At 60.1% G+C, this 19,208-nt stretch overlaps 1 protein-coding gene across 4 annotated transcripts in view; it reads right to left on the reverse strand.

The window, feature by feature from the left end:
- Nucleotides 1–19,208, reverse strand: part of RPTOR (regulatory associated protein of MTOR complex 1) — a 333,192-nt gene that overhangs the window by 40,975 nt on the left and 273,009 nt on the right. For all 4 annotated transcript variants that reach the window (XM_025468265.3, XM_025468264.3, XM_025468263.3 and 1 more), the window contains 7 exons: nucleotides 18,113–18,187; nucleotides 15,044–15,109; nucleotides 14,591–14,782; nucleotides 14,240–14,380; nucleotides 8,686–8,803; nucleotides 7,701–7,841; nucleotides 7,310–7,468 (listed from right to left, as the gene is read on the reverse strand). In XM_025468265.3, the coding sequence (XP_025324050.1) occupies nucleotides 7,310–7,468; nucleotides 7,701–7,841; nucleotides 8,686–8,803; nucleotides 14,240–14,380; nucleotides 14,591–14,782; nucleotides 15,044–15,109; nucleotides 18,113–18,187 (892 nt within the window). The remainder of the gene's footprint in view (nucleotides 1–7,309; nucleotides 7,469–7,700; nucleotides 7,842–8,685; nucleotides 8,804–14,239; nucleotides 14,381–14,590; nucleotides 14,783–15,043; nucleotides 15,110–18,112; nucleotides 18,188–19,208) is intronic.

The raw sequence follows: 19,208 nt of genomic DNA on the forward strand, positions 1-19,208 counted from the left end.
ACCCGACCGTGCAAATTGGAGGCAGGCTGGGTGAAGTGGAGGGTCACGCATCTTTGCTCACCTCAGCCCACAGCCTCTCGTTTGGGGGCGGCACTGCCCGCTACCACAGGGACGGTGCGCTCAGGCCACATGGCTGCACACACCTGCTGTGTAGGGATGCAGGGAGCTCCCAGCTCCCGAGGAGGCCTCGTGGGGACCCCGCAGACAGGCAGGGCCACGGGGGCTGGGAGGCCGCTGGGCTGCCCTGGAAGGACGGAGGGTCCCACGGCTGCGTGGCCCAGGGGGTCAGGCAGGGCCCCTCGGGGGACGGGCTGGGTAGGCATCTGCCCTTCGGACGGTGAGAGCTCTGCTGAGGACACTCTCCCTGGGGAGGAGCCCGCGCCGGGTGACGTGCACCCTTTCCCTGCACACTTTAACTTAGACGCAGGAATGGATGAGCACCTCCGACCCTGACTCCGGATTTACAACCCAAGTCTGAGGAAGCTGTGTGGTAAAATGGGCCCCGAGCCTCCCGGAGGAACTCCCAGGCCCCTTATGTATTGTAGCGGAGCGCCCAGCAGCAGGCACTGGGCCTGTGAGACGTGAGGACCGTCCACGAAGATGTGGCTCCCCAGTCACCTCCGTGAGGGCTGGGGGTTTGGGGCCTATGGGGACCGGCCGCTGCACCTTCACGGGTGTGGCGTGCTCAGGAGGGGGAAGGACGGCCGGGCCCCTAATGGGGCGAGGCTCTTAGGAAGGCCCCTCGAAGTCATCACAGCTACTGCGTGAGGTTCTAGCTCCCCCACAACCCCATTAGTTTTGGGCTCAGATTCCCCAGAGCGCCGCCAACAGGGGACAGAGTTGCGAAGTGGTGCACTAAGATGACCCACCACACTGTCACCACAGCCGGGCCGGGGGCGGGAGGACTCACAGCAGCGGGGGAGGCGGGCGCAGCGCTCAGGAGCCTGGTGACCTGTGTGCCTCCAAGAGCAGACACCCGAGCAACCTGACCCTCACCCGGCAGTGCCGTTGGTGGAAACGCGAGGAGGGGTGAGCAGCAGAGACCGGCACCAGGAAAGGGGTGGCACGCACCTAGGAAGGACCTCATTACTGCTGGCACCTCATTACTGCTGTGGCCTTTCTTGCAGAAGATTTCAGCTTTGACTCAGCAGAGAAGGAGAAGGCTCTGATGTTGGCCAGAGTCTGGCTACAATGAATGAGGTAAGTATTTGCTGGTGAAAACATGCAACTGGTGTGGAGAAGTGCTCAGTGCATTTCACCTCCTCCCTCAGTCTGGCCTCCAGGCTCCCTTGGCCCCCCTGCTGCACAGACCACCCTGCTCTGAGACCTGCTGCCAACGCACCAAGGTTGTGAGCACAGCAGAGGCTGGAGCCCCCGGGCTGCTGGAGGACACCCGAGTGGCCTTCTGGAGGCTTCTGGCTGTGAAAGGCTCAGGAAGGACGCCTGGGTCTGGCACTCACTCAGCTCCTTCCTCATGAGCTGAGAACCTATTTCCACGTCTAGACCAAAAGTAATAAAAGATCATAACTAATGGTTTTACATTTATTTTTCAGAGCAATGGCCACAACTTCCCAAATAGCATAAAATGTAGGAAAATGTGCTCGGAGCTCTGTAGCCAACTCCGGCTCCCAGAAGGCCCCAGGGCTGGCTGCACCGCTCGGAGGAAAGAGAAGCCGGACTTTGACCCCTTAGGGCCGACGAGGCTGACAGCCTCTGCCCGGCCCAGCACCCAGCGCCCGAGCCCTGGGGCCTCCGCGTCCCCAGTCTGTGACGCCCCCGGGGACGGAGCCCCGTCAGGAGCCCCCTGACTTCCTGCCTCTGCCCGTGGGAGGGGCGCGGAGGGCGAGACCGCCGAGTGCGGGTGGCCCCCGTGTCTGCACAGTCCTGCCAGCGACGTGCCTCAGGGTCCCGGCGAGACACACGTAATGATGGCCTTTCATCAAAGGTTGTGGCCATAAAGATGTAACTGATGTTGTGGCGTCGGAGAACAACGCCGTTCGCTTTCTCCCCACCGTTCTCCGGCAGCAAGAAATCAAACTAATTGGGCTGTAAAACCTTCCCTGGGACCGTGCGCGGCTCCTCTGGCGACAACCGCACGGCCCCTCCTCCTGGCTGATGGCCCCGCTTTCTCCCCGGCCCTCTGCTCTTCATGCTCACACCTTGCGGCCCTGGGGCCCCAAGGACCTCCTCTGTTAGGGCTTCTCGAGGTGGGGGGACAGAGGGAGACGGAAGGAGGACATGCTAGTTCCTGGCCGATCACGATGCAACGGGGACGAGCGGGCTCAGGCCAGCAGGGCCCCCAGGGGACCGGAGATGTGGGCAGTGGCCCCGACCCCCAGATGCTGAGCGAGTGGAAGAATCGGAACCTGGGCCCGGCTCCAGGCCGGCGCAGAGCTTAGATCCCGGCTCTTCCCACCCCAGCCCAGCTCCAGCTCGGATCCATTGCTGGGAACACGCTTGAGGTGATGTCAGGGTCACAGAACTTCAGGGAGGCGCCATCGTCCCACCGCGGCCAGGCCTCTGAGCCACGGCGAGCAGGCGCTTCGGCGGTGGGAGCGCTCACGGCCGCCCCAGTCTGGCCCCGAATCCTCAGAACAGAAATGATCCCCCCTCAACCCCTCCAGGCTGTGACTCACTCCTGCAAAGAAGCAGAGTGACCATCCCCGCCCGCCCCGGGGCCTGGGGTGTAGAGCAGGGTGCCTGATGGGGCTGGAGGGCTGCCCGGCGGTGGAGGCAGGAGGGGTGTGTCACGTGTGCCCTGATGTCCACACGCACGGGCCGTCTCTTCCCCCCTTCCCACTCCACCTCTGGGCGCTCGGACGGGGTAGGCTCAGGGCAGGAGGGGCACGCAGGGCTGCCTGCTGCACACGTGACCAAGAAACTGCAGCTTTACCATAACGGAGGAATAAAGACGGCCCCTCCACCTGCCCCGCGGCGGTGTAGGTGTCGCCGCAGGGAGGACCCAGCACTGCTGGGTTGTCCGCGCCTCGCTCAGGGGCCGGCATCCAGCCTGAGAGGAGGACAGCAGGGGCGCAGGGGGTGCAGCGGGAGGGCCGATGCTGAAGGTGGGGCTGTCTGGGGGAGGAAGGCCTCGAGTAGGGAGCTGACAGCGAGTGCGGTTTTCAGGGAGGCTTCTGTGCGAGGCTGCCATGGGCCACCTGCAGACGTGCTGGCAAGGTCTGATGGGGGGTCCTGGCATGCCGTGTGGGGAGACCCTGGGCTGGGGGACCAGAAATGGGGAAGACCAGCGGAGGCCCACAAGGGATCAGGCCAGATGACTGGTGAGTCAGAGATAGGTGGGGTTCCAGGGACGAGGGGGTATGGAGACCGGGTCCCCCTGCAACCCTACAAACATCAGGCGGCCACCCCTCAGGTGCGGAGACCCAGGCAGGGGCGAGGGAAGCCAAGGCTTCTCCCGGGAATGTGTTCCTGGACCCCCTGCCCCACAGGCAAGACCACGGGGCATGCTCACAGCGACAGAGCAGGGAGGGGGCTGAGAGGAAGCTGGGAGGGGGCCGGAGAGGCTGGCCTTTGGGGAAGAGGTGGGAATAAATGGACGTCCTAGGACGCCATGGTTTTGAAAACCTCTTGCAATATTCACTGAGGGGCTGGAGAGTTTGCTGTCCTTTGGTTGAAATGAAAGAGAAAATTGCCTCTAAGCAGGTGAGAGCTGCACGCGGTGGTATGTGGTTGGTGACGTCTGAGCGCGGAGGCGGGAGGGTGCCTTGTGGAACACGCATGAGCCGGCTCCACCTGCTGCAGCTCATAGTCGGTCTTCTCCACTCCGGTTTTCAAAGATTCGACTGATATACAGGAAACACTCAGCTTTCTCCGGGAGCCAGAATTTGTGACCAAGAAGGTGGGGGTGTCAGGGCTGCCGGCCCTCCGGAGGAAGCCAGCAGGCAGGTCCGGGGCAGGAGGTGCTGCGGTGCGGGGTCCAGACACGGTCAGACGCTCGTCCCCGGCAGCTGCTGCGGCCTCTGACAAAACATCGTTCTCTTTTTTTTTTTTTTTTGACCAAAACCCACGAATAAACATCGTTCTTCATCCTTACGCCTCCAAGACCTGCTGGCCCTGCCAGCGCCCGGGACGAGGCGGCAACTGCTCATCGCGGTGGTGCTGTGGCCCAGGCCGGTCCTGCCCCGTGCACGTGCAGGTGCACCTGGACGCGCAGCACCAACCCCACCCTCGCCCTGTGAAGCGGCCAAGACACTGCGGCCTGAACCTGCTGTTGCTCCACCGCACACACGGCCTTAAAGACCCCGGAGAAGGGAACATGCCGTAGACAATGGGGATTTCCTGACAGGAGCTGCCAAGGGTCCCTTGGGGACATGTGACTTCCATACTCGCTTCAGTTCTGTCTGACCTGCGACAGGCACTGTGTTTCCGCACGTTCGGAAGCCAGGTGGGACCCTTTCAAACATTTCTTCTCTTGACGGCTAGCCATGCGTGTGAACAGGGGGCCGTGGAGTGGATGGCCACCCGCAGAACACGGGTGGTGCTGGATGTGTGCCGTGAGGTAGGACGGTCAGGATGAGACCTCGAGGGAGGCAACAGGGAAATCAGTCAGGAGGACCCTGCAGGGGGTCATCACAGGGGGATGCTGGCCTGTGGGGGTGAGGCCGGGCAACGGGGAGGGTGCTCTGAAGGTGCCGAGGGCCGGGGTGCAGGGGCGAGGGACAGAGGACTCACAGACAAGGACCCGAGGCCACCGCTGTCCCGGCAGCTGAGGTAGGGCGAGATTGGACAAGCCCCGTGTGGTGACTGGCTTCCAAGTCTGGCACTCTGTACTTATTTGTTCCATGGCGGTGAGCTCATGACGCCCGGCATGCCAGCGGCACTTATGGAATGCTGAACGAATGACGCACCTCCATGTCCCAAGAAAGAGCAGCATGAGATGCTGTTGCCGTCACAGGGACAATCTGGGCCCTCCAGGGCAGGAAGGGTGGACGCAAACTCCGGTGGGCCTGCGGGCAAACCATGGCCCGGACACACGCACCAGCTGCTTGTTTTCTTGTGGCTTGCAGACTAAGAATAGTTTTTTTACTTTTTAAGTGGTTGGAAAAAAAAAAGAAAAAAAACATCAAAAGGAAGATAATGTCTTGTGACTTGTGACTATTTTATGAAATTTGCATTTCAGTTTGTAAGTAAATTTTGATTAGAAGGCGGCCAGATTCATTTGTTCACGTGCCACCTGCAGCTACTCTTGTGCCATGGAAGCTATGCCACCTGCACGGCTGAAAACACACACTGTCGGGTCCTGTGCGGAGAACGTCTGCCGACTCCTGCTCTGGTGAGAGGTGGGAGGAGGGGTTGTCCTGGGGTGGGGGGGGCGGGGCGGGGATGTGCTGCACCAAGCTCACCGGCTGGTGGGTCGCAGAGCCACATCGTGGCGCATTTCCGTTTCTCTGAGTTTCCCCTGTGACTCCATGTGTTTTCATTGTGGACATGCACAAATACTGATTCGGATTCATATCGACCAGAGTTTAAAAGACTCCTGTGGGGAAGCCTGGGAACTAAGGCACCGTACGCAATGTTAATTCTGTTAAAAGAACACATTCTAGTTGAAGACACTCTACCAGTGACACTCAAAATGTATTTTACGGGTGAGTTAGCAGAACCTGCGTTCACGCCAAGCACCAACATTATGTCTTCTGGGCACTTGGGATATTTTAGCAAACAATCAAACGCACGAATTTGCGATGTTAGTTCTCAGTTTAGATTGACAATTCAAGTTGGCATTTCTAAGCTAAGTTCCTGGTAGTGGGTGGGTGGGTTTGGTGGCCACGTCTGGAGCCTGCAGCCTGTCCAGGCCCAAAGGGACATCACACGGACTTAACCTACAGGAATTATGGCAGATGCCCTGAGCTGCGTTCCAGCAGAGGGACAAACTGGGGTGGTTCATGCAGGGACCGCAGTCCTGCCCCCTCCAGATCATGGCCGAAATTCAGAAATATCGCCCTCACCACATGGCGTGGAAGGTGCAAGTGCTAGGGCATAGGGCTCCCCACGGAAATAAGTTGATGACTTAGAACCGACACAAGGGCCGATGAGGGGCAGAGACCACAGATGTGAATGCGGGTGGACGCTGGGAGGGATGCAGGAATGAGCGCCAGCGCATGAGCTAAATCTATTCTCAAATTCAGAAACGAAACCAACGATGGAGAAAAGCTAAGGAAAAGAGAAGGGAATAACGAAATGAAGTTATTAGAACAAAACACGAGGATCTAATGAAAAAACCAACAAAGCAAAAGTTGGGACTTGGACGCTAGGGCAATTAAACATCTTGTGGGGATGATCATGAAGGAGAAGCAGAGAAACAGTGGTAGGAGGACAAACGGACACACATCTGGGGACGGCAGGGGCTACGAAGTCAGGATAGCACTCTGCATGGCTCCACAGGCCGATGGGAACATTCGACTGACACGGGCATCTCAGAGCAACCTGAGGTGCCGAAGCAAACCTAGGGAGGAGCAGCCTGCGCGATCCTGGGATGGTTGGAGGGAGGACTCGGGGTTGGGCCCTCCACCCGCAGAATGGGTAAGTGAACCCGGCAGGTGAGGAGGGGCTGGTGGAGCAGGGGGTGGGGGGCGGGGCAGGGGTGCGGCGGGTCAGGGGGTGGAGCGCAGCACAAACACAGAGCGGCGTCACGAGCGGCCCCGCGGAGACATGCCCCACGGCACAGGGTTCCCATGAAGTCTGCAGCCTGTAAGGGGCACGGTGGGTGCTTCGGGGGTTTGCAAACTGTGATGAGCGTGGACACAGCGGCGAGTTCGGGGGATTTGGCTCCACCTGTGATTGCTGAAGTTGGGAGACAACCCACACGCAGTGGCCGTATGTTAGTGTCCCCAGGTTTTCAACATTAACTGAAATTCCTGCTGAGGCCCGGAAACTGTGTGGGGTGGTCAGAGTGGAAGTGCCCTTGCTGCCAGCGCCCCGAAGACCCACGGTCACACGGTTGGGAGGGAAGAGCCCTCTGGGAGGGATGCACTCAGCCCGTCAGGTGTGGCAACCCCTGCTCTGCCCTGGCCTCGAAAGACGTGTCTCCTGGGGCAAAATCACTGCACAGGCAGCCACTGGGCTGCGGCAGACGGAAGGTTCTGGCAGCCTTCCCCCACGAGCCCAGAAGGGCCTGTAGGTACCATCAGAGCAAAGTTAAAGCTGCGGAAAGTTCCGGCTGCCCTCGGCACCCACTCCTCTCACCTCCACACTCCAATTAATGCTTGTTCTCCGGCCGAGGTGGTGCCCGCATCCCATGCCCTGGCACAGGCGTGTGGGGGCACCCGGGGAGCTCGGGCGCGGCACTCACCGATGAGGGAGTTGAGGGCCGAGTAGGAGCTGACGCGACGCATCTTGTCGATGGTCTCGAAGGACAGGATGTACTCCTCGTTCTCGGGGCTGCCCAGGGTGCTGCTGGCGCTGCTGCTGGTGCTGAGGTTCCCGGGGGAGAATGCCACGGAGCTGCCAGCTGGCCAGACAGCACGGTGGGGGTCAGGGTGCGCCTCCCACACGGCCCCCCACCGCCCTGTTCCCTGCTCCACCGCAGCCAGCCCACACCGTGGTGAGACCTCAGGGCCAGCCGGTGGGGCAGTGGGCACGCGCTCACGGCAGAGAAAGGGCGCGGCCCTTGTGTATAGAACGGTTCAGAAACTCACACCCACAACTGTCCCCCCGCAAGGACCCGATTTCCAGGATCTTACATTCTTCCGTCAAGCTCAGATTCTGCAAAGACTTGTTCAAGCTTCGGGCAGTGGTGACGGCACGAATGTTTCCATAGGAACTCACGGAGCGGAGTCTGGGGGTGCACGGGCTGTCCCGCACTGGGGTCAGGCTCCCGCCCTCTGGGAGAGAGTCAAAGAAAGAGTTAATGGTGGGCTTTGGGGGGCAGTGCACCCCCTTAGGCAGGGGCTACAGCACGAGGTGACAGGAGCTACCACGGCTCGCCCCCCACTTGGTGAGGGCCCGACATGCGTGTCGGGTAGGGAGGTGTAAGGAGCAGGTGACCAGAGCCCACCCCTGCTGTTCTGCGGGGGCGTCGTTCTAACAGACATTTCAGAGCAGGGGTGGCGGCCGGGGCGCCCTGAGGGCCGTGCCAGCGGCTCCATGGCTCAGCTGCAGGCTGCTGCCCCTCAGGTGACAGCACAGCCACGGCCGGGGTGGTCCTGCCAGCCCCCTCCCTGCCCTGCTGGCCCTGTGCCCCCCTCTGGCACCAGCTGTTTCCACCGTGCAAGTTCATTGTCACTTCCCTCCCCTGGTGTTCTAGAAGCAGGAATGCTTTTGTTATTGATCACGAGCCCTCTTCCCTGCGGAGAAGCTGCACTCTGGGGGAGGAGGCAGCCCATCACAAAGAAATATTAATCCAGTGACAAGGACAAACGGGAGGAAAGGAGCTGCCTAATGTGATGCAAGTGTATCACGGAAGAGCCGGCGAGCTTCTCCGTGCGCCCCCGTGGCACACGTTCCGCTGTCCTTCAACATCCCCATGCATCTGATTTCCAAAGGTGGTAAAAAAGGAAGGGAAAGAATCAGAGGGTCAGGGCGGCCTGTCCTGCTGTCCTTCCTAGCCTGTGTCGGGCCTGGGAGGGCGGGAGTCGGGGGGCCACTCCAAGGGGGCAGCTGTCTGTTGTGGGTCCCTGGGGGGCGGGCAGGCGGGCCGCTCAGGCTGTGTGTGCAACGGCGCCGTACCTGTGGCCGCTGGAGAAGGCAAGGGGTAGTTCTTCTCCTCCTCCATGAACTGCAAGGCCACGGTGCAGAAATTGCTTTCGTACTGAACGACAAGATGACTCAGAGCCACCACCAGTTCCTGCCGGGAGGGACAAGGACAACAGCACTTATTGGTGGCTGGCGAAGGACTGTGGAAAAGCAGTGAGGCGGAGAGTTCACGCCGAGTGCCCAGGTCACCACAGAAAAGAGAAAGGTTAAGACAAACTCTGCACTTGGTGTTGGCAGCGGGGACTGGCCCTTCCAGGGACGTGCTCGGGGGTGTCCGGAGGGAGCGGGAGCCTCTGGACAAGCAGTGAGGGCGGGATGGCTGGACGTGAGAGGCCGGGTGTGAATGACATGCTCCAGGGGGGAGGGCGGTCGATCCTGGGGCCTGGGCTCAGCTACGTGTTGATTGGACCGTGTTGCTGGGTGAGCCATTTGAATTTCGGGCATAGAAAAGCAAGATACGTCTGACAACCCAGAGCACGCTCCTTTTACGAAATGCAAAACTTGCAGATAAATTAGTTTCCAGTCCCTGAAAGGCAAAGACACGATCCCCAGGCCCAAGTGCCCGAGGAGACGAGCGCAGTGGCTTCTGTCCGGTGATCACCTGGGCCCCAGCTTGCGTGTGAATCCCTGCCCCTCTGCATGGGGCCCTGGGACCCCCTTGGCGGCTGCCCCATCGTCTCCTGCCCTAACCCCACACGGCCCTTCAGCTCCTCCTGTCGGTCTGTGCGCTGCTCCCAAACCCGCCCCTGGTTTGGAGCTCTAAGCTCCAAGCCGACCTCTGCCTAAGTGCTCCGGTGACCCCAAACTCAGCGTGCCCTGCAGGCTGCTGGCATCACCCCTCCCCACTCAGCCCTCACTGGGGACTCCTGTGCCCAGGGAACCATGAGCCCCCAATCCACCTCCCACCCAATCTGCCCAGAGTCTATCTGCACTGTGGCCCCGCGAGCCTCTCATGCCACTGCCAAAGCCTCCGTGCCTGCCCGCGCCCTCTGCAAACCAGGGCACATGCCAGGTGGGGTTGCCTACCGGGCCCCTCCTGGCAAACATGCAGCCTGTACCGTCTCTGAAGAGCATGGACCCTCCCCTTCACTCTGATGCGGGGCGAGAGGAGCCCGAGCTGGGCCCTGCAACATTAACTCGCACCCAGATCCCAGGCCCTCTGATGTACAGACAGCCATTCAAGGTCAAACACTGAGGGCACTGCCCATGCCCAGTGGCTCTGGACCAAGCACATCCTGCTGGGGTGGTGGCCACTCAAGGTGGCTGCTGCTGGCCATGGGCTGCTGGTGTGCAAGTGGCCACAAACATGTGGGTAGTTCTGGCAAGGGTGTGCGGGCTGGGGCAGGGTCACGTGCATTCTCAGCTTCTGGAAGTGGTTCAACATGGGCACTCCGACACCCCGAGGCACGAGGCCCGGCTCCCGTGGCACCCTGGCATCCCAAGGCACGAGGCTCAGCTCCCATGGCACCCTGGCACCCCGAGGCACGAGGCCCAGTTCCCATGGCACCCTGGCATCCCGAGGCACAAGGCTCAGCTCCCATAGCACCCTGACACTCCGAGGCACGAGGCCCAGCTCCCATGGCACCCTGGCACCCCGAGGCACGAGGCCCAGTTCCCATGGCACCCTGGCACCCCGAGGCACGAGGCCCAGTTCCCATGGCACACTGGCACCCCGAGGCAGAGGTCCAGCAGCACGTCTCAGCCTCACAGGTCAGGGTCAGTCCCACCTTCCTCCCAACCTCCTGCCTCTGCTCACACACAGAACAAAACAAGGCTTTTCTTGCCTGGGTCCCAGGTACCCCCCCTGCCCCTCGTGTCCCCACCCTGGGTCTAGCATGGACCCTCGAAGGAGCCACCACTCCTGCTCTGGGCCTGAGCACTTGCTGTTCCCTTTGCCTGGGAAGGCCTCCCCAAGTGTCCCCAGCTCAGCTCATGTTTCCTTCAGGCCTCCACTCAGACGCCCGAGGGCCCCACGTTTGCCAAGGGCTGCCTCCCAGACACGCTCTGCCTCCCTCAGAGCATGACCTGCCACGTCACACATGCGCCTGTTCAGTCTCCAGCCTGCCCCACCTCCAAGTGCGAGCCTTGGGAGGAGAGCCAGGTTAGGTTCCCTGCTAGGTGCTCAAGGCCTTGTGACCCAGGGCCCAGCACACGGGTGTCTAACGGGTATGTGCCAACGAACGGAGCCTTTCCCTTCAAATACACTGTAATCTTCAGCACGTGGGGCACTTCACCGAGTGTCCTAGGGTTCAGGGCCACCAGGCCTGGGCATGTGTACCCCCCAACGGGAGTCTGGCTACTGCTCATTGGTTGTGTGGGAGGCCAGGTCAGGTGTCTTCCTGGGGTCCTCCCTGCGGCCTGCGTGTGCTGGCTGCCACCTCCTTGCTTCCTCCCCGGAGGGCTGTCCCCACTGTGCGTTTCCAACAAGTCACTGGCTGACACCTGGTGGCCCGCCGTCACAGTGTCTGACTCGGCCGTGACCACGGCACGACGGAGCAGCGTTCAGGGGAGCACGTCTGCTCCGGGCTCACCTCCAGGCACAGGTGCTATGGCCCGGGGAGCTCGTCCCCCTTCATCTCCACCAGGGACCTGGGGCCTGGGCCGCCAATGAGGAACAGCGTCTGAGGCTGTCAGCCTCACCGTGGGTCAGACGTGCGGGTAAGGGAGGCCGACGCCGGGTACCGCTCAGGAGGGTGGTGGTGAGGAAGCCGGAGTGCGGCTGTGGGGCTGGACGGGGGACCTACCCACAACCCCTGGCCCTTCTGAGGAGGTGGGGGCGCTGGCGGGCTGGGCACTCTGGCTGTGTCCTTCGTGGGCAGCTTCGGGCCCAGAGTGATTTGGGAGGCTGCCGCCAGTCTGCGGACTCTGGGCTTATCAAGTAAGCTCACTAAGCAGGCGATACTCTGCTACCACACGGCCTCAACTAGGAAAGGACGCTCGTACTATAAAAAGTAATCAGATGTCATCTTTTCCACACTGAGTACACGAGGCTTTATGAAAACCCCGCATACATCCCGGTTTCTCTCCTCTGCTGCTCGCATGATCAGGGCCCCAGCTGCAGGTCAGAGCCGGCGACCTTGGCCAGGGCCCTGGGTGAGAGAGGCGGTCGGAGCGGGTCAGCTCGCAGCACTCGATGCCCACATCTGGGCTGTGCTCCAGACCGGCGGGCCCCGCAGCTGGGTCTCCCGGACCAGCACCTCGTGGGGCCATGGGCCACACTGGTCCCACCACGGGGCTCTGCAGATGGTGAGGGGCCCCTGCCTCTGAGCAGCTGCCACCGTACTCTTCAAGGCTTCCCTGACCCCCAGACTGCATCCTCGCTTCCTCCCCTAAACCTCTGTGCCCCACGTGCCCACAGCAAATGCCACCTGCCTGGCTTACTCGCTAGGCTGCCGTGGGCTGTCCGTCTCCCCTGCTAGCTGTGCGGGGCCCCAAGGCCTCCCTGCCCCATACCGGGAGCTGGCACTCAAGCGTTTGTTGGAAGAATGAAATACTTCTGTGCCGTGAGGGCAGGCACGCCCCTCGTACGCAGGGCCAGGCTACGACGAGCCCCTGCCCTCCGTCAGCCCCTCGCTGCCTCTCCTGCCGATACAGCCCCTGGAACGGCGGCAGCCCTGGGCGCAGCACGGTCCTTCACACCTGCACTGCACACACCCTCCACCTGCCCTACGAGCTCCCCCTGCCCCTTACCCCCTGGGTCCTGGCTGCTCAGCCCTCATAACCCAGGGACAGGCTCCCACCTACGGAGGCCTCCCCTGGCGAGGCAGCGCAGGCGCCACTCAGACCTGTTCTGAGAGCTCTGCGCCCACCTCTGAGGTCCCACGTGTTTATGGGTACTTTAGCACCACTGCTGGTGCCCGTGTCCGGCCCCTGAAGGCAGGATCATCTCCACTCTGTGCACCAGGGCCTGGGGTGCAAGGGCTTGTTTGCTGAGCCCAGGATGGAGGAGCACGGGGTTAGAAGAGCTGACCTCTGCCTCCTGGGGTGAGGCACGTCTCTGGCTGATGTGCAGCCGTGCCCCTGGGATGCATCTATGGTGCTCAGCCCCCCAGCAAGGCGGACACCCGGAAGCCCTCGGGAGACACCTGGCTACACCTGCGCATCCTCGTGTCTAGAGGAGAGGGACAGCAAGTGGATCTGAGTCAGGGATGGGACACCAGGGCCATGGAGGCACTCGGGGCCACGCTCGAGAGCACGGCAGGCCCAGGTGTTCACATGGCTTCACTGGCCACCGTCCTGATACTGGAAACTGACAGGGATTTCTTTCAATTTTTATTAATGTTCTTTTTAAAGATTATCTAAAAAGAAGAAAAAAAAGCTTTCCTTCTTTTAAAGGGATTTTAACGGACAAGTAAAGGAACCACTCCTTTGCTGCTCTGATTGGGGGCGTCCGAGGGGAGGCAGCTTGCTGGCGGGGCTGCAGGAGACAAGCCTGCAATCGAGAAACTGTGGCCCAGTGAAACAGGGTGGACACCAGGGTCTCATGTCGCGGTTCTGACGCTGCGCTAGGGAGTCGGGCATGTGAGCAACGAGGTAATCGCTCCCTGAAGGGAACAGGAGACCAGGGAGTCCTCCTGCCTCTCGAGTCTGGCCGAAATGCACCTGCCCGGACTGCATCCCGCCCAGGAAAAGCAGCGGGATCCAAACGAGCACACGGCCCCAGGCCACAGCCCGTCCTCTGCCACTCCTGCCCCCGTTCCCTGTGCGGTGGTCTCGGCCGGGCACCTGCACGGCGCCGTGTGGACGCGGGCAGCCTTCCAAGGTCACCAGTAAAGCAGGCGGCCTGTGGCGCCTCTGCCAGGGTGACGGGGTTCTAGCTGTGCTGGGCCAACTTTTGACAAGAGGTGTGAGGTCTTTGATGGAAATCTGTGATATTTCTACATCTAAACAGACAAGTAAAAGCTTTCAACTTTATAAAAGTGTTTCGTTCAGCCGCTGACAAACACGGGGGCGGGGAGGGGAATACACTACACAAACCTTTCCGTCTGTCTGTGGGTGTCTACTGCTCTTTTGAGTCTCCATCATGTGTGTATGTGTTGCTCCCAGGCAGGAAGGAGCCTATTATACAAGCTGCCGGGAGGCGCAGCCCTGTTAAATGCCTTTAAATGAAGCAAACACATGAGTATCTGGTGAAGAAACGCATTTTGTAGAGAATTAAACAAACATTTAAAGGTCTGCTCTCTGGGGATCCCTGGGTGGCGCAGCGGTTTGGCGCCTGCCTTTGGCCCATGGCGCGATCCTGGAGACCCGGGATCGAATCCCACATCGGGCTCCCGGTGCATGGAGCCTGCTTCTCCCTCTGCCTGTGTCTCTGTGCCTCTCTCTCTCTGTGACTATCATAAATAAATAAAAAAATTTAAAAAAAAAAAAAAAAAAAAAAAAAAGGTCTGCTCTCTAAAGGGTGCGCGCCAAGTGGGACATGAGGGCTCGCGGCTGCGGTCAGGGTCGCCGGCTCAGACCCCCGGGCGCCGCAGGAGACGGGTCGCAAGGCGCTCTGCTGCTGCCTGCGGACCTGGGGGCCACGCACCTTGCGGACCACGGGGCTCCCGTCGTTGATCAGCTGGGCCAGCATCATGGCCACGTTGTGGTCGATGGTGGTCGAGTGGTCGGTCCTCTCTGCGGAGTTGCCCACAAAGGTACCAAGGGCGAAGACCGCCGCGCAGCGCACCTGCAAGAGGGGCCGGGGCGTGGTCACACCATGGGGTGGTTGGCATCTGGCCCCGGCCCAGCGCCACCTGCCCCGAAAAGGCAGCAGAGCACCGCCGGGCACCGCGTGAGCCACCGGGACGCGGCGGGCCCGAGGCCAGGCCGTGTGGCAGCTCGGTGTCGGCCCTCTGCACGCGGCAGCCAGGCCTCAGCATGCTGGCGGCGGGCTCACCTCAGGGATGGGGTCAGAGAGGAGGCTGCAGAGCTTCTCGTGCGCGCTGTCCCTCACGCCACACCACCTGGCCGAGTCAAAGTTCTGCCAGATGCGGCCCAGACAGATGGCCACCCACTGGCGCAGGAGCGGGTGCGGGTCGTTGAGTTGCTCCAGGCAGATGGCGATCAGGTTTCCCTGGAGGCAGGCCTCCTGCAACAAGGCAGACGTCACCCACGTCACCCCCAACCCCAGGGCAGGGGATGGCTTGCGGGGACCACAGCCCCGTTGCTCAGGAAACTCCCACTTGCAGCAGATGCTCGGTTTTCCTCATTCCAGATCCTGCCAGTTTCAGCTCACCCTGCAACGGCGGGCTCCACGAAGGCCCTGCCCGCCCTCGGCGTCCCCTTCTCCGGGAGACCGCGTCATGGACACTCAAGCCCGCAGGGCAGCCGGGGCGGCCACCACACTCACCTGCCCCGTGTTGTAGCTGTTGACGATCACAGCGAGGATGAAAGCCGTCATGGTCCGGTGCTCGGCCTGGAAAAAGGAAGTCGGCCTGGTTTTGCTCTCTTCCCGGTGGTGGAAGCCCATCCCTCCCCAGCACAGCAGAGCTCCCCTCCCTGAGCCCCTGTGATGAGCCAGGTGTGCAAGGTCACGAGGGTCAGCTCTGGTACCCTTGGATTGGAGTCTCCAGACAGGAAAAGCCCTTGTAGGAGGGCCTGGCTCTGCACTGGCCGCGGAGCACAAGGGGTCCCCAAGGTGTGAATGCGGCCGGACGGGACACGTCTGCTGTGCTGCTCCGTGAGCGGAGGGCTGTCCCACCGGCAGGAAGCACCCAACCGCTCACCCCTCAGCCTCATTCAAGCCCCTGGAAGCACACTGTCCTCGCCGAGCACACTGGCGGAAAATGCGTGAGTCCCACACCCTAACTCCATTCCAGCTTCTTCCTTCCAGAGCTTCCATCATGTGGACCTGCGTTCATCCTGCCCTCCTCTGTGGCCCTGCTGCTGTGGGGATCGCTCAGCCGATTTTAACGGTTTTGTGGGGCCTGATGTTTTTAATGTGCACCCTGAGCAGAGTCTGAAGCTGATCCTTCCTGTGCTCGCCCGTGGGTTAGTCAAGGCCGTTACGGTGCCGCCAACTGCGGCCTCCCTCCTCCGGCCTTAACCCCTGGGTTTCCTGATGGCCGTCGTCTGTTTGTACAGCCAGTGCTTACTGAGATCTGGCGACACGTTTGCCAATTCCTCCGTCTTGTGCACTGCGTACATCCCTGTGGGTTCAGATTCCACGTGAAGCATGGTCTTCATAAGGCTCTGCGCTAGGGGTCTGCGTGCAGCTGGCTCTGAGTCTCTGACCACGTGTCCTAAATGTGGGTGTGTAGAGGGTCCTGGAGTGACAGTCCATTTCCTCCAGCACCGGCATCCATCACTCGGTGGAGCTGTCCGCTCCCATCCGGTTTCCTTTGAGATTTCCTACTTCCATCAGGATGAGTCTTTGTGTGGATCTGTTTTTATTTAGCCTCTTCAAGATACTGAGCTGGGGCACCTGGGGCTCTGTGCTTGAGCGTCTGCCTTGGGCTCAGGGTGTGACCCTGGGGTCCTGGGATCGAGTCCCACGTCAGGCTCCCTGCAGGGAGCCTGCTTCTCCCTCTGCCTGGGTCTCTGCCTCTCTCTCTGTGTCTCTCATGAGTAAATAAAATCTTAAAAAAAAAAAAAGATTCACTGTGCTTTTTAAAACTGAAAACTTGTTCCTTTCTTCCTATTGGGAAAATTCTCAGCCGTGGCATGTTCAGGTCCTGGTTCTCCCCGCTGTTCCGACAGTGCACTCTGGCCTCAGGCTGGGAGCAGCGGGACCCCTCCTCACGGGCCTCTGAGCCCCCTTCACGCCGTCTGTTTGCTTCATCCTGGGTGATTTCTCCAGGAATTCTCTCACTCACGGCACTGGTCTGAGTTTACTTCACCCGCAGGGCTTTGAGCGGCAGTGACTATGTCTTCTGTTACAGGTTCTCCCCCCTTGAATCTGAGTATTTACCCAAAGAATCTAGTTGGTCATTTTTGAGGATGAGTAAAAAGGGAAAAACATTATTTTCTCATCACAGGGTAAAAGTACTCCTGAGGACACAACATAATGTATTCCTGAACGTATTTAAACAAATGTGTCATTCAGTCGTCTTACACACACTTACTCATACGGACTTTACAGTCCTGCTCAGAGAACTCTAGGACTCCGGGTCTTGGGTGCTCATTTCCCATCGGTGACTGCCAGTGCTCCTCCCCGCCTGTGGCTGCGGCTCTCGGCTCCGCGCTGTGCGAACCCCAGCAGGAGCCTGTGCCTTTGCTTCTAGGCCCCTGGAAATCCCGGCTGCTGCCCCGGCTGGGACGTGCACACATGGGGCCGTGTTCACAAGCAGGCTCCTGGCTTTCAGCAGCGATCCCTTCTTGCACTGCTGCCGCATGGGCCCCATCCTGAGTGCAGACTCGGTCTGCTGGGCCGGGGACCCCAGGGTCAGTGCTTCCTTCCCACCATGGCTCTCCTCAGACTTCTGGCTTTGGTTTTTGGCATTTGGCAATTTTCTCTTTGGAATTTCACTATAGGTTCCCAACATCGATGGGTCCGGGCCTGACGCTCCACCCGTACCAACTCCGCTCACCACTTCACCATGACTTGTAGCACAGGGCCCTTTCCATCTGGTTGACTATATCCTTGCTCACCCAGAAAAGAGGGAAGCAACTGTTTCCAAACCTCCATGAAGTGTCAACTTTTGCTGCCTAGGATGATGTTGAATTACCACAGTTAAGTTAAAACATGCAGGTACCGTTTGCCTTTTATGCAATGATCCTGTTTTTAATGTCTTCTGGCTTTTCTTCGGCAACCAGCACTTAGTTCAGGACACCAGGGCTGTGAAAACACTTTAAATACACTGGCAAAAGTCAGTTATGTCAAGGAGCGACTCAGGACGTCTGTTTTGTTCTCTCTGCCATGCTCAGAACTGCTACAGGGAAGGAGTCTAGGGATTAATTACAACACATTTGTAGGAGTCGCTGTAAATGCTGTTGTAGATTACTACTCTTGCAGTGTTTTAATAAAACAAAATAATCTGAAACTTAGACATTCACTCTTCTTTCCTCCCCTCCCTCCCTTCCTGCTTGATTCATAAGGCACACGGGCAACTTGTCATGTTCCAGAACCTTCACTGGGCATGTGAGCTGTCATACTGCAGACGTGCAAGCACTCATTAATCTAATTCGGTTGACAGGCTGTGAGGGAGAGTGGCTCCTACTCTATTGTAGAGACGTACGTGCCAGGGAGACAAATGTCAACAACCAAACCAACCTGCGCGCCTCTCCTACTCAGACGCAGAAAGGAAAAAGCCCTGAAAGCAGGTGTTCTCGGGCCCAGGTGAGGCACGTGCCCTCAGCCCGACGTGGCCCCTCCGCCCGCAGGGAGCCCCTCGCCACAGGTACCCCAGAGCGTGACAGGGGAGCAGAGACAAACGACACGATCTCGGGACTGTCGAAGGGGAAGCGAGGGTGGGCTTACTGGCATGTAAGGGTCGGCCAAGACGGACAGGAAGTATTTGTGACCGTTGTCCTTCACCAGGTCAGCTTGGCATGACTGGGGAGAGAAAGAGGGAGAAGCCGTGAGTGCAGGTGCCTGGGAGGGCCCTTTGCTTCCCGTGATGTGTGAAGAATGAACGTGCAGTGAACGTTTTATGTCCTAGTGACTTCCTCAGGCCCAATGTTCGTTTGGTGAAACAGCTCGAACGGCTGCTCGCAGACAGCGTCCTCGGCTATGGCAGAGCGGCTGGCAGCGCTGAGGGGTTCTCTCAATGCCTCCGCCTGCCTGACGGGAGGAGCCCCGGCTGCAGGACCAGCCCCCTGGGAGGCCCCGTTGGCCTCTGCAGCCCCTGCCCACACCCTCCCCCGTGTCTGCAGATAGCCCCTGCTGAAGCTTTCCTTAGGATTTTGCTGGGACTTAGAAACAGGACAATCTGTGTGCGTACAATCGTTATGAACCATTTGTGCCACACTCTTCAGCAGGTGCTTCCTGGGATAGAGGCCCAACTCTTTACCCCAAAGGAGGAGCCCTGAGGGGGTAACCGCAGCGTTAAGTGTAAGCCAACTGTCAGGTGTGCGGCTCTTCCCAACTCTTCAGGCCGCTCCACACCTGACAGCACCTGTGTGCACCAGCGGGGCTGTGGGTCCATGAGCTCAGCACAAGTTCGAGGACCCGCGGGTGCCAGGCACTGGCCTGGTCCTGGATGGAGGGATGACCCACACCCTGCTCAGTTTTTGGAGAAGACCCTGGGGGCTGGGGGGCTCAGGGACAGAAGGGGGTGCCTGTGCTGAGGGATAGCAGTGAGTCTATCCTGTGGACTTTGGATGCTGTGCAGAGGCTTGAGGACAACTGCAGGGTCACAGGGGAGGGTGAGCCGGACCGGAAGGGGGAGGTACATGCACCAAGAGCACAGCGAAGGGAATGACCCCGGAGACGGGAGATGGGAGGAGACGGTTCTGGCAGCATCCGGGCCAGAGGGACTGAGTGACCCAAGTGCTTGGCAGGATCACTGAAGAGGTGGGGAGGTGGTCACAGGCCCTTGGGGAAGGACAGCCATCAGGAGGAAGGTCGACGTACA

The sequence above is a fragment of the Canis lupus genome, chromosome 9, assembly GCF_003254725.2.
Source record: "Canis lupus dingo isolate Sandy chromosome 9, ASM325472v2, whole genome shotgun sequence".
In the NCBI taxonomy this organism is placed as follows: domain Eukaryota; kingdom Metazoa; phylum Chordata; class Mammalia; order Carnivora; family Canidae; genus Canis; species Canis lupus.